Genomic DNA, 14,936 nt, shown 5'->3' with positions numbered 1-14,936 from the left:
TTTTTTCTTTTTGTTGTTGACCAAGGAAGAGTTTTGAGCCCGAAACGTTCCAAGTTTAGTATTTTGTTCTTTTTTGGAACTTTTATATTCTTTTTGTTTATTTCTATTGACATGTGGCACTCTTCTCACTTCATTTCTAGTGATTATCAACAAAAGTGCCTTCTCCACTCATATTTCTGAATTAATATTCTCGTCCTACTGTGTGTTAAGTGTTGTTGTTGGCTTGGTGCCCGTTGTAAAGCTTTTTGAAAACATTTAGGGGACTATGGAGAAGCTTCATTTGATTTCGATGTGTTGCAGGGCGGAGCTTGCACGTTTGAATACGGTGAGGGAGATTTCATTCATCAGACAGCCCCGTGGATGGACAAGGATGCTTCACAACAAAGCAAGGTAAACATTGGATTTTAAAGATTATTATTACTATTGTTGTTGTTATTGTTATTATTATTATTATTGTTGTTGTTGTTGTTGGTGGTGGTGGTGGTGGTGGTGGTGATGGTGGTGGTATCATTATTTTTATTATTATTATTATATATTATTATTATTATTATTATTATTATTATTATTATTATTTTTTATTATTATTATATTGTTGTTATTATTATTATTATTATTATTATTATTATTATTATTATTATTATTATTATTATTATTATTATTATTATATTATTATTATTATTATTATTATTATTATTATTATTTTATTATTATTATTATTATTATTATTATTATTATTATTATTGTACCATCATCATCATTAACTCCTTCTCCTCCTCATCCTTCTCGTCTTCCACCTCCTTTCTCTTTAACCACCACTACTACCTCCTTCAGCTCCTCCTTTTCTTTCTCCTCTTCTTCCGCCTCCGTCTCCTCCTCCTCCTTCACCACCACCACCTTCTCCTTATCACTTCTTTTAAAGTTTTTAAAAATCAATTATTGCTTTGACATTTCACCAGTGCATTCTCACACATTTTGTTGTTGTTTACAAGTCATAAATAAAAGACAGAATACGCACACTTCAGACTATACGGCTAATGTTTTATTTGCCATCCAGTTTGATATTGAAGTACAACAAAGATGGGACTACGACATTTCACCACCACCACCTTCTCCTTATCACTTCTTTTTTTGTTATCAATAATTGCTTCGACATTTTACCTCTGCATTCTCACAAATATTTTTGTTGACAAGTCATAAAAAAATGACAGAATACGCGAACTTCAGAATATACGACTATATGCTGTTTTATTCGCATCCAGTTTGATATTGAAGTACAACAAAGATGGGACTACGCCATGGCCAATGGGGCATTTCGTTACGACATCAACAACATTCAGACACGCATCCTTCCTGGCCCTAGTGGATATGTCGCCCAGGTAAAATTGATTTTTATAAATTGATTTATTTTAGGGACTGCTTGTAAAGTACTCTGAACACGTTTTGTGGATTTTACACTATAAATTCTCAAGCAAATTTTTTACTAGCTAAACCACAAATACATTTATTTTTAAATATGACAAAATATACAAATAGTAATATAAGAATTCAAGCTTTTATAAAATGCAATGTCCACTAAATGTGCTCAAAGTGCTTTACAAAGGGTCTGCAGCAAACTGCAACACATAACATGTAAGACGAGACATGGGGAATGTAAAGCGATATGTATTACAATTATTTTTCAGCGGACAACGATTTACCGGCCAGGTACTCATTTTACATCTGAGTGTAGTGAGAGAATGTGAGTAAAGAGTCTTTTCCAAGGACTCAACTTTTTCATCGCTTGGGACTCAAACCCTAGACCTCTCGTTCCGAGGGCGATTGTCATCCCACTAGATCACTGCGCTGCATTTTACACTTTATGGAAACACAGGTATTCATATAGATAATGATAACAATGTCACAGGGCCTGCATTCTGACAAAGGATCCACCGACAAACGTAGCATGAATTTGTTATCTGAAAAAGAATGGGTATCAATATGTTACAGTGCATGACATAATCAGTCGGATGGTGAAAAGCTTTGAACTGAGATATTGCCAAGTTTAGTTAGAAGGTCAATTTTTTTCTCTCTCAAAAATGAGTTCTTGTCGTAAATGGTTAAATCAACCATTTTTTTTACATCTTCATGAAATGTCAAAGCTTAATTTCACTTCTAAATATTTTTTAACAGCTAGTCAAGTTGAAAAAGTATGACATTTGAGAAAAGTTGCTGGATACCTTTCCCATACATCTGACCATAATTTCATGAAAAATCACCCGATTTACTTCAGATAAAGATTAAAATGCTCTGGGAAGCACATGCTTTCAGAAAATGCAAAAATACGGAAATCCAAAATTTTCACCTTCCAACTGATTATGTCATGCACTGACACAATATATCCATCTGAAAGTCTCCTCATAACAAAACAAACGTCTGTTCAGGTCTGAATTTCATGCTAAATTGTTGATTTAAGACAATTAACCTACATTATACCCATAGTCGGTTCAATGTGTTACTTTGCTTCAAAGTTTTATAATTTGAAATGCTTTAATTCATTGGTTAAGCTTTAAAATTTTTTTTTTTAGAAATTTTGATTTTTGTGTAAAGAAAATGCCTCTGACAGGTTTGATCAATGTAAAAATTAGGGCATATCAGTAGGATCATGCTTTATTATGTAAATGTTTAGTGCCCCATGTTGTTTTGATTTGAACAAAAACAACCTTGTTTCATGTTTCTTTTTCAGCTCAACACACTCAGAGCCATACAGAGGAGACAACCACAAAAGATATCAAGTGTTCAGCAACCGTTCAATCCAAAAGAATTCAATTTCAACAAAGTTAAGCCTTTAGAAGTCATTTTTGAACTTTCCAAAAAGGCGCCATCCACATCGTTCAATGGAAATATCATTCCTAATGGACATACGTGTAACGAAACAGATTCAGACAATTCCTCAAAGAGTAACGGTTTGTCAAACGGTGTCAGGAGCAATGGTGATATTGTGAATGGACATATTTCTGATGAGGAAAGGGACATTAAGTGTAATGGTGTGCACAGTGATAAGAATGGAATCAACGACTCCATTGAACTTAATGGATCTCATTTAACACATAATGGCCAAAGTGTAAGTATTTGGTTTGTTATAGAATCTATATTTCTTTCTCCCCATCACAATCTGGTGTCTTAATATTTATTTTTCATCAAGAATTCTCTGGTACATAAACACAATCATGATTTAAAATTTGAACATAACAACCTGGCCCTGTGTTTTGTAGAGTTAAAAGATCAGTAGCAATTTCTTGCTACCTTTTAGCTAGTCTATAACAAAGTGCTTTCCTTTAGATCTAAAAGCTACCCAATTACTACCGAGTGGACAGAGGGATCAGAAAAAAAAACAGTACCCCGACTGAACATGAGACAGAAACAGGACCCATTTCTTTTGAAGTTGGTTGTCTATCAACTGAGCTGTTGGGAACCCCTTGCTTTGCTATATTGTTGAAACTAAGCCGCTAGATGCTGTGGAATGTAAAAAGTAATAAACAAACATGACTATAACAGCTTCAAAAAAAGAACAAAATACCCAACACGGAACGTTTCAGGCTCAAAACCCTTCTTCAGCCAACAACAAAAAAAAAACAATGAAAGACATTAAATACATTAATACAATGCTATATTATTGGGCATATTTTATATTTCTTCTCAATGAAAAAAAAAATAGAATTCAGACAGTCCTGCTTGTAATGGTGGATCTCCGCATCAAGGCACATCGGTGGTACACAAAGGCACCAGTCACATGCTTATCATTAACGTCAGCCCCATGGAATACGGACACTGCCTCTTGGTGCCCGACTGCAAGAAGAACTTGCCTCAGGTACATAATAAGACTTACGATTTTACTACAAGCATAAATAAAATTGATGTTTTTGTTGATTACTAAATTTATTTTATGTGCAATATCTTTGATTTAAATGTATACACTGCTATTTAGTGTTTTTGACACTCAACTTGCAGTCTGTAGATCTTCGGCTCAAGTTCCACAGACCAGCATCACCACCATCATCATCAATACTACCACAACTACCACATCATCATCATCATCATCATCATCATCATCATCATCATCATCATCATCATCATCATCATCCCAACCACCAATAATACCACAACCACCACATTATCATTCAAACCACTAATACTACCAAAACTGTCATCATTCCTACCACCACTACTACAACCACCACTACCACCACATCAACTTCCCTACCACCACTACTACATATGATATGTAGATTATGTATACCAGAGGCGACAAGTATAAAATGTATATTCCAAGATTTAAAACCAAAATAAGACAACTCATTTATTATCTTGTCAGTGCATGTTCTGAAAGCGTATGCTCCCCTGAGCATTTTAATCTTTATTTGAAGTAAATCGGGTGATGTTTCATGAAGTTATGGTCAAATGTATGGAAAGGTATCCTCCAACTTTTCTCAAATTTCATACTTTTTCAACTTGACTTGCTGTAATAAATATTAAGAATTGAAATTAAGCTTTTATTTAAAAAATTGACCTTCAAACCACCTCATTTATCATCAGCTCCACTACCAGTGCCAACAATATCACAAACATCATATTCATCATCATCATCATCATCGTCCTCATCATACTCATCATTGTCATCATCATAGTTATCATCTTCATCATATGAAATTTGAAGTTTTATTCGTAACCCCCCACCCCTGAAATTTGAAATTGAGAGAGGGCACGTATTAGATTATTGTAAGATGTCATATACAAAAAGGTCTAACAGGCAACTTGTACATTATGAAATGGGAATTATGTTACTTATGGCTTTCTGGGGAAACGAATTGAAGCATTGTGAAGCGCAATGAGCATGGGAAATTCATTAAAATGCGCTGTTTAAATGTTTATGTTTATTATATTTTATTTTAACTATAAATCTCATTGAAATGTTCACAAGGATTGATATAGAAAATGATGATAGTGGCTTCAATAAGATACATAATATTAATCTTTTTTAAAATGTCCTTCTCTTTCTTTTTTTTCTTTTACTCAGCCATTTTTGTTTTCACTCTCTTATCTGTAGGCCCCCTCCTCAACCCCCCCCCCCCCTCTCCCATCTTTCGCCATCCCTCCATCTCTCTCTCTCTCTCTCTCTCTCTCTCTCTCTCTCTCTCTCTCTCTCTCTCCCTCTCTCTCTCTGTTTTGATCACTCTGTTCAGAGGAGTCTTTTTAAAAAAATCTTTGAATTCTTTTCATACATTTGACTTTGTACACAGGTGATGACACAAGAATCTTTGGTGGTTGGTATTGAAACGATGCTTCTCAGTCGTCACAGGTAGGTGATTACAGTTTAAGTAAAAAAATGTTTAAATGGGGGTAATAATTAGATAGGGAGTCCTGCTGATAGTTTAGTTGGTAGAGTCCTCGCTTCACAAGCAAAGGGAAGGACAGATTTTTTTTCAGACACCCCCCCCCTCTCTGTACACCCTGCAGTGATTTGGTAGCTGGATCTGTTTGATCTCGTCGAAAGTACTTTATGATAGACTATCGTCGTCATCCTATCCAAAGGACAGCAAGCAATTGCTTTGTCCTTTTCACGTGATAGAAACCATGATAAACTCCGACTCCATGGGCCAAATAATTAGATTAGATATTCATGGATTAACAATGCAGATTAAGGCTCGAAATTCCTTTTAAATAAATAATCGTATGTTTTTTATTTGTTTTATTTGTGCGGCTATGTGGTCTAGTGGTATGACACTCGCTTTCGGATCGGAAGGTCCTGGGTTCAAGCCTCGCTCGGCGCATAGTTGAGTCCTTGGAGACGGTTCTTTACTCAAATTCTCTCACCGTGCTCAGGTGTAAAATGAGTACCTGGCCGTTAACAGCATTGTCTCTGTCCCAAAAATTTGTAATATCGCCTGACAGGCGTCATGTCTCGTCCTACATGTTATGTGTTGCTGTTGGCCAGGGACCCCTTGTAAAGCGCTTTGAGCACGTTTAGTGGATATTGCTCTATATAAAAGCTCAATTTTTTGTTGTTTTTTTTTTAGTTCATTCCTGAATTCTTGCCTTCCACAGGGGACTTCGCCTAGGTTTTAACAGTCTTTGTGCATTTGCCTCAGTGAATCACCTGCACTTCCATTTGTTTTACTTGGAGTATGAACTCATCTCAGACTACTGTGTAAGCATTGTTGTTTGTCAATCTGGAAGCTTATGTGTTAATTGAACTTGTGTTAATTATTATTACAATGCCACGTTTTATTTCTTGAGCAAAAGACAATTAACCTCTATTCCTCACTTCGCAAAAGCATGTCACTGCATCTGAAACAAGAGTTACTATGGCTTTACCAGGATATAAAAGAAGAAAATAAATGTTCATGGGATTTATAAATAACATTTAAAAAAAAAATTATTATATTATTCAGTATTGAAAAATTAAATTTTTAAATAAAATTTGTAAGTAAATTGAGCTTTATATAGCACAATATCCACTAAATGTGCTCAAAGCGCTTTACAAGGGGTACCTGGTCAACAGCAACATTTAACATGTAGGACAGGACATGCCGCCTGTTAGGCGATATTACAATTTTTCTGACAAAGACACCACTGTTAACGGCCAGGTACTCATTTTACACCTGAGTACGGTGAGAGAATGTGAGTAAAGAGCCTTTTCCAAGGACTCAACTATGCGCCGAGTGCGAGGCTCGAACCCAGGACCTTCCGATCCAAAAGCGAGTGTCATACCACTAGACCACATAGCCGCACAGTATAATCTGCATAAAGTCTACACTCTTAAAGTTAGTTTTGGTTTTAACTCTACAACTCGTGTAGGTCCCAGATTTTTCTGGGGTTTAAAAATTTTTATAAGTGTGTCCCATTTATAATTCAACCTTACTTAAAGTCAACCAATCTTTCTGGTCAGGCAGTGTTGACTTTTTTAGGATTCAGTTGTAAATATAGGGCATTTCCTCTATGTAATGTAATGTAATCTAATGGGAAATTTATATTTATCCATTTACAGTCCTCAATAGCGCTTCACAATGGCAATAACAAATAATAAGTAATCAAATGAATGAATAAACACATACACATCCACACCCACCCACCCACTCACAAATACACACACACACACACACACACACACACACATGCATGCTTATATTCACACATATAGCCATATGTGCATATATACAAACATACGCATAGATATATTCATCATATACCACATACACATCTATCTCACTATGGTCAGTACATTTCATAATGATGATGAAATAAATGATAAACAAATATGATAAAATGTACATCAGAAATGATGATGATGATAATGATGATGATGATGATGATGATTATGATGATATACAGGTATAATAAAAACTAATGTTCCTATTTATTATCAGCATGTCAAACACTTAGCTGGGATGTACCACGAGTATACTGCCCTCCCTTGTCCTGGGTTTGCACTACAACTTCATGGTACCACTGTAGAGGAACTTGCACGGTAACTTTTATTGTCTTTAATTATTGTTACCTTTAAATTATTTTTTTTTAATTTTAAATTTTAAATGAGCTTTTATATAACGCAATATCCACTAAATGTGCTCAAATCGCTTTACAATGGGTCCCTGGTCAACAGCAACACTTAACATGTAGGACGGGACATGCCACCTGTTAGGCGATATTACAATTTTTCGGACAAAGACAACGCTGTAACGGCCAGGTACTCATTTTACACCTGAGTATGGTGAGATAAAGTGAGTAAAGTGTCTTTTCCAAGGACTCACCTATGCGCTGAGCGAGGCTCGAACCCAGGACCTTCCTATCCGAAAGCGAGTGTCATACCACTAGATCACATAGCTGCCAAGACCTTCGGATAAGAGCGCTATGTCATACACAGACTACTTGATCTTGCATTCAGATAGATATTTGCTATAAAATTACACTCAGAAAGCTCAGTTGATGAAGTTAAACTACAAACTCGTGATCCCAGATTTTTCGGGTAAAAATCTTTATAAGTGTGCCAAATTATAATAAATTACTAAAGCTCAAGAATCGTCGAAAAGAAAGTGAAACAAATCTTTAGATTCAGTTTAATATAGGAGGTTGTGAGAAATGTATTAATCAATGGTAATTTTTGATCCATAAGTCTTCACAGGATTGAAAAAGCAATTAGCAATAATTCTGTACATATGAATGAAACTCCTGAAAACGATAGCAAACCTCATCACAAATAGCAACACACTCAACGTTCATCTACACAAGTCAGCTTATTCACACATTGAAATGTGATATGTCAAAGCATAGGATCTTCTCTCACCATTCTTACAATCATCACTTCTCAACTATGGACAGTAATTCAAATGGAGAAAATAATGATAACAACATGAAAAGTACTGAGATACTGGATTATGAATGATGATGTGATGATGTTGTCAACCACAGGATAAAAAACACAATGTATTATACAGCTTGTAACAATTGCTGGAATTACCCCAAGTATCACAAGCCCCTTGTCCTGGGTTGCATACAACTGTCAATGGTACCAGTCAGAGGAAAAATTGCCGGAACTTTATTAGTACATTTGTCTTTATGAAGTTTATTTAAAGTTTAAGTTAAAGAGCTTGTAATAACGCAATACATAAAGGCACATCGCTTCACAATGGAATCCATGGTTACAGCAGACACTAAAATGTGACTGGTACATGAAACCTGTTAGGCATTTTACAATTTTCGGAAGTCACGCTACTGTAGGAGGAAACTAACCATTTAAGCATTAAAGGATGGGAACTAAAGTGATAAAGGCTTTTCAGGAAGCTATCGATAATGGCGAGGCTCGAAACCAAGAACTCTATGGAAAGCGACAGCGAACCACTAGAGTATATAGGCAACAAGGAGAAGATATGGAAACGTCTAGAAAATATGACAAGCATACTGAATTCATTTGGTTCAGTAAATGCTTAGTCAGAAATCAAGGGAAAGGACTCAAGGAATGGAAAAATAAAAGAACCTTTAAAGAAACGATTCAAAATAGCAAAAACTGATAAAATAAAACTGGCTGAAGGATTGGAAGGAAATGACATTAGTACATAGCCATAATCTTGACCTCATGGAAAGGATGGAAGAGAAATTGGATTGAAAGATCAGTAAGTATTGAAAAAGTAATTAGAAATGATTATGAAGAATTCTTGAAGAGAGATGGCAAAGGTGTACACAATCAGTTCTTTGTCTAAGGAATCTTAAAGGATACTCAATCTCCCACAGATGCAATAAAATAACAATAATAATAATAATAATAATAATAATAATAATATAATAATATAAAATTATAAATAAATAATAATATAATAAATAATATAATATAATATAAAAATAATAATAATATATATAATAAGTTAGATGAGAGAATGTGATTGTATAAAAATAAAAATTAAATAATATAATATAATAATAATAATAATAATAATAATAATAATAATAATAATAATAATAATAATAATAATAATAATAATAATAATAATAATAATAATAATAATATAATAATAATAATAATAATAAATAATAATAATAATAATAATAATAATAATTATAATAATAATATGATAATAATAACATAATAATATAATATAATAATAATAATAACAATAATAATAATAATAAAATAATAATAAATAATAATATAATAATAATAATAATAATAATAATAATAATAATAAATATAAAAATAATAATAATAATAAATGGCATTTGTATAGCGCCTTACCCCAATTTCATCGGGCTCTAGGAGCTTTTACATTTTAAAAATAAATAAAGAAATACAAAGAGAAATAAAAACAACAATTTCAATTACATACATACACATAGCAATAGACATTACATTTTACATACATGATAGGTAAAATTTCATTTACAAAATAGAAATTATGAGACAAAGAGGTGAGTTTTCAATTTAGATTTGAAAGCTGATAATGATCAGCACTTATAATATTCTTGGGGAGAGCATTCCGAAAATGGGATGCTGAAAATTCAAACGATTGTTCACCAATTTTGCGGGATGTTTTAGGTTTAGGTAAGATTGTTCTATCGCTGTTAGATCTTAGATTTCTACTCTGAAAATAGGGATATAATGAAAGACCTGTTAGAATACCCTGGTGTGGTTCTAGATCCAGATCAACTAAATCATATTTATTTTTTCCATGTAGACTGATAACCAAAATTGTTAAGGCCTCATTGTTGTCGTGGAAAGTTACCTCAAATCAAATGTGCACCAATATTTTATCTAGACAGATATTAGTAAATCATGATTTTTATGAAGCATATTCGTCATTTGTTAAATCAAAATCCTATACAAATATAGTGTTCACCAGTTGCATCAGACTACAAATATTATGCAGTTAGACGGAAGGTGAAAATTTTGGATTTGCATTTTTTTTTGGTGCATTTTCTGAAAGTGTATGTTCACCAGAGCATTTTAATCTTTATTTGTAGTAAATCGGGTGATTTTTCATGAAGTTATGGTCAGATGTATGGGAAAGGCATCCAACAACTTTTCTCAAATTTCTAACTATTTCAACTTGACTAGCTGTAAAAAATATTTAGAAGTGAAATTAACCTTTGATATTTCCCGAAGATGTACAAAAAGGGTTGATTTAATCCTTTATGACAAGAACTCATTTTTGATAAAAATTTACCTTCTAACTAAACTTGGCAATATCTCCATTCAAACCTTTCATTCAAACCTTTTCACCTTCCGACTGATTATTCATTCACTGTAACAGATATGTACATAGATCTAGACTGTACTTTATGGGGTATTTCTGATGTACATTTTGCTATATTTGTTTTATATCTTCAATCTGGGGGGGGGGGGGGGGGGGGGGGGGGGCACTATCGAGGGCTGGTCTTATTCACCCCCACTGGCCTTAGTAACCCCATTCCACGGTTTTACCTTTTCACAAAATTATCGTTTACCAGGCAAGCCCACCGAATCAGCAATTACCTGTATGAAAATGATATCGCCCACAATATGTTCATGTGTCGAGGTGTTGTGTTTGGAGAAGATCGAAACAGCAGTTTGACTACGATTCGACTGTTCATTTGGCCTCGCAAGAAATTTATAGGTAAGAAGTCTTTCTTTTTTTTTTTTTTAAATCCCAAATTTTGTCATGCCAGATTACCATCTTATTGTATTTTTTGCTATGCAAAATCCTGTCATGCCAGATTACCATCTTATTGTATTTTTTGCTATGCAAAATCCTGTCATGCCAGATTACCATCTTATTGTATTTTTTGCTATGCAAAATCCTGTCATGCCAGATTACCATCTTATTGAATTTTTTGCTATGCAAAATCCTGTCATGCCAGATTACCATCTTATTGTATTTTTTGCTATGCAAAATCCTGTCATGCCAGATTACCATCTTATTGAGTTTTTTTTGCATAAAATAGAAAAAAAATACAAACAAAAAATTTACAAGGAAAGAATTTTTTTGTTTTTTTTTTTGTTTTTGGAATAACAAAACATTTAAACTGTACTGTTGAAAAGGACCATTGTCACTGAAATTTCTTGGCTACCGTTTATATTGTGGTGACTTTATTTGATGTGGGTGGTTGGATGGGAGCATCACCCTTGAATCATATACCTATGATGTTCGCATGGGTATACGATCCGATAGTGATGTCATTTCTTCTTCTCTTTACTAGCCTATCCTGCTTCTTTGGTTTGTGATTGTATTTTTGACAGGAGATATTCTTTTTTCTGTAAATCTTCTGCCTGTTTGTTCTTGGTTATTTATAATTTAGCTTATGATATCTTTAGGTTATGATTTTGATTTACATTTGTACTATTTTTGTTAGATTGCTTGTTTCTTTGTTTCAGCGGTCTCTCATATAACCTCAATTGTGTTGGAAGAGACCTAAAGCAACAAACAAACAACCTTTCATCTTGTTTTAATATTTCAGGGAACAAATCTTCAGAAGAATTTAACGTTGCCTGTATAGAACTTGTCGGCCACCTTCCAATTAAAAGTAAGTTTGATTTTCCATATCATTGAAAAAAAAATCTGTTATTTTGAATTGTTTGGATATAATAATGTGAGATGTATTTTTGTTGGGTGTCATTCATAGTTGTAATATTGTTTTTTAAAATAGGCTATATATCTCAGGTTTTTCATTATTTTTTATAGGCTATTTAAAGACTTACACTGTTGTCAAATGTAACGATGTTAATGGCTCAACAGTAGTCATGTCTCCTAACAAAGTCTTGAGCTTTTGTATAGTGCAATAGCCACTAAACGAGCTCAAAGTGCTTTACAATGGGTCCCTAGCCAACAGCAACATTTAACACGTAGGATGAGACTTGACACCTGTTAGACGATTGTCTCTGTCTGAAAAAAAATTGTAATATCGCCTAACAGACATCATGTCTGGTCCTACATGTTAAGTGTTGGCCAGGGACCACTTGTAAAATGCTGTGAGCACGTTTTGTGGATATTGTACTATATAAAAGCTCTTTTTGAAAATATATATATAATATATGTAATATAATAATTCTATTTCCATTCCAGTCGAGGACGGTTACCACAACTTGACAGAGCCAGATGTCAATGCCATCCTGGCCGAAGCCTGTCTTCCTATGTCGGAATATGAAGCAATCAAAGCAAAAGTAATAGAGATGGGCAAAGCGCAGTGATCTGCCTAACAGTCCCATTTCTAGCATCCCTGCCAAAATCTCTACTCTGACAAAAAAACTAATATCCATTTTGATTTTCAAAAACTCGTATACCTCATTCATGTATCACAAAAATATGACCTGAAGATTTGAAGATCTCTCCATTGAGAAGCCCCCCAACTTTTTTTTAAATCAAAGACTTTTTGTACATATTGGATTGGAGGTTATTTTAACTGGCCAATAATATATATATATATATATATATATATATATATATATATATATATATATATATATATATATATATATATATATATATATATATATATATATATATATATTTTTTTTTTTTTTTTTTTTTTTTTTTTTAATTTTATTATTATTTTTTTTAAAATTTATTTAAAATTTCTTGTTTTGTTTTTGTTTATTTTTAATTTTTTTTTTTTTTTTTTTTTTTTAACGCATTGGTCAAGTTTATAAAACTCGGGCATTTTGTAGAGGTAGTGTTTTAGGTGGGTTGAGCCTGAGTCAGAGAGACAATCATTAGAATGGCGACACCATCTTCCCCAAAGACCAACAACTTCAAAGCTGAGAAATCAGCTGTGAAAATTATGCCTACATAAGAGGTGTAATCCTTGTTGATTTCCTACCACACGGGAAGCCACTGTCAACTCTGAATGGTACAAATAAACTTTGAGGCAACTGAAAGCAGGAATTCGTCAAGTTAGACTGGCTTTGAAGATGAAATGAGTATTGTGTCTTCATGAAAAATGCCCTTTCATACACAAGTACCAGGAAAAGGGAGGTAATCACATCATTTTGATGGACAATGCTGTGTCACCCTCCTTATTCTCCTTACATGACAATTCCGGACTTTCATCTTTTTGGTCCACTGAAGGCAGGAGGCAACGAGGGGACATCGCTTTGAAGATGATGAAGAAGCCAACCAAGACAGTAGTGAAAAATTGGCTCAAAGTTCAGTCAACTCAGTTTTACGAGGATGGGATACATGCCCTTACAAAAAGGCGGACTGTGGCTATTGAGCGAGGTGGAGACTATGTTGAGAAGTAGCATTCTACTCGGCTAATGCCAAGCTTTAATTTGAGGTACATACATGGTTTTGATTCAATTTGTTTTTAAAGCAATAAGCAGAGTCCCATTACTTTCTGATTCACCCTGGCATTTCCCATAATTTGGCCTACTTCCACATTGTATATAAGTAGATGTTTTTGTTTGCAAACAAAAGCCGAAAAATGTGAGGCTAGGTGGTCTGCTGGTATGACACTTGCCTAAGGATCGGAAAGTCCTGGGTTCGAGTCCCACTCTGAGCAGCGCATAGTTGAGTCCTTGGAAATGGCTCTTTACTCACATTCTCTCACCGTACTCAGGTGTAAAATGGGTACCTGACTGTAAACAGCGTTTTCTCTGTCCGGAAAAAGTTGTAATATCGCCTAATAGTCTTCATGTCTCGTCCTATATGTTAAGTGTTGCTGTTAGTTGAGGATCCCTTGTAAAGCGCTTTGAGCACGTTTAGTGGATATTGCACTATATAAAAGCACTAGTTAGAATTTTTTAAAAGTGTTTTGTCAGAGTTCAGTAGGTCTCCCCTACTCTTCTCTCTCTCTCTCTCTCTCTCTCTCTCTCTCTCTCTCTCTCTCTCTCTCTCTCTCTCTCTCTCTCTCTCTCTCTCTCTTCTCCCTCTCTCTCCTCTCTCCTCTCTCCCCTCTCTCTTCTCTCTCTCTCTCTCTCTCTCTCCTTCTTCCCTTTTCTTTAGAGCAATGCACATGATCAAGAATAGATTAGATAGGTCATCAAAAATGGGAGGGAGATAAATTTGGCTGTACTGAGATTTGAACTGCATTCATTTAGGTATCCTTCACTTTCTCACTAAGTAGTGCCCCCTTTCTCTCTCTCTCTCTCTCATCTCTTCTCCCCCCCCACCTTCCCCTCCCTCTATTGCATTCTCTCTCCCTCCCATCTCTGCATCCTCTCTCCTCCACTCCCCCCCCCACTCTCTCTCTCTTCTCTCTCTCTCTCTCTCTCTCTCTCTCTCTCTCTCTCTCTCTCTTCTTTCTCTTTCTCTTCTCCCTCTCTCTCTCTCTTCTCTTTCTCCCTGTCCTCTCTCTCCTCTCCCTCTCTCTCCTCTCTCTCTCTCTCCTCTCTCTCTCTCTCTCTCTCTCTTCTCCTTCTCCTCCTCTCTCTCTCTCTTCTCCCTCTCTCTCTCTCTCTCCCTCTCCTCTCTCTCTCCTCTCCCTCTCTCTCTCTC

General features: G+C 34.6%; 1 protein-coding gene across 1 annotated transcript in view; it reads left to right on the top strand.

The window, feature by feature from the left end:
• The window catches only part of LOC144965677 (GDP-D-glucose phosphorylase 1-like), a 47,830-nt gene extending 34,979 nt beyond the window's left edge, over positions 1 to 12,851 (top strand). Inside the window, exons 3-12 of the mRNA XM_078901262.1 lie at positions 301 to 390; positions 1,260 to 1,376; positions 2,723 to 3,100; positions 3,695 to 3,847; positions 5,277 to 5,335; positions 6,082 to 6,184; positions 7,404 to 7,504; positions 10,975 to 11,120; positions 11,962 to 12,027; positions 12,567 to 12,851. Of these exons, the coding sequence (XP_078757388.1) occupies positions 301 to 390; positions 1,260 to 1,376; positions 2,723 to 3,100; positions 3,695 to 3,847; positions 5,277 to 5,335; positions 6,082 to 6,184; positions 7,404 to 7,504; positions 10,975 to 11,120; positions 11,962 to 12,027; positions 12,567 to 12,691 (1,338 nt within the window). The 3' untranslated portion in view covers positions 12,692 to 12,851. The remainder of the gene's footprint in view (positions 1 to 300; positions 391 to 1,259; positions 1,377 to 2,722; positions 3,101 to 3,694; positions 3,848 to 5,276; positions 5,336 to 6,081; positions 6,185 to 7,403; positions 7,505 to 10,974; positions 11,121 to 11,961; positions 12,028 to 12,566) is intronic.
• The last annotated feature ends 2,085 nt before the right edge of the window (positions 12,852 to 14,936 follow it).

Source organism: Berghia stephanieae, chromosome 1 (genome assembly GCF_034508935.2).
Source record: "Berghia stephanieae isolate SIO BIC M18660-M18661 chromosome 1, UCSD_Bste_1.3, whole genome shotgun sequence".
Classification (NCBI taxonomy): Eukaryota; Metazoa; Mollusca; class Gastropoda; order Nudibranchia; family Aeolidiidae; genus Berghia; species Berghia stephanieae.
The sequence above is the reverse complement of the archived record's forward strand: the minus strand, read 5'-3'. Positions and strand labels throughout refer to the sequence as shown.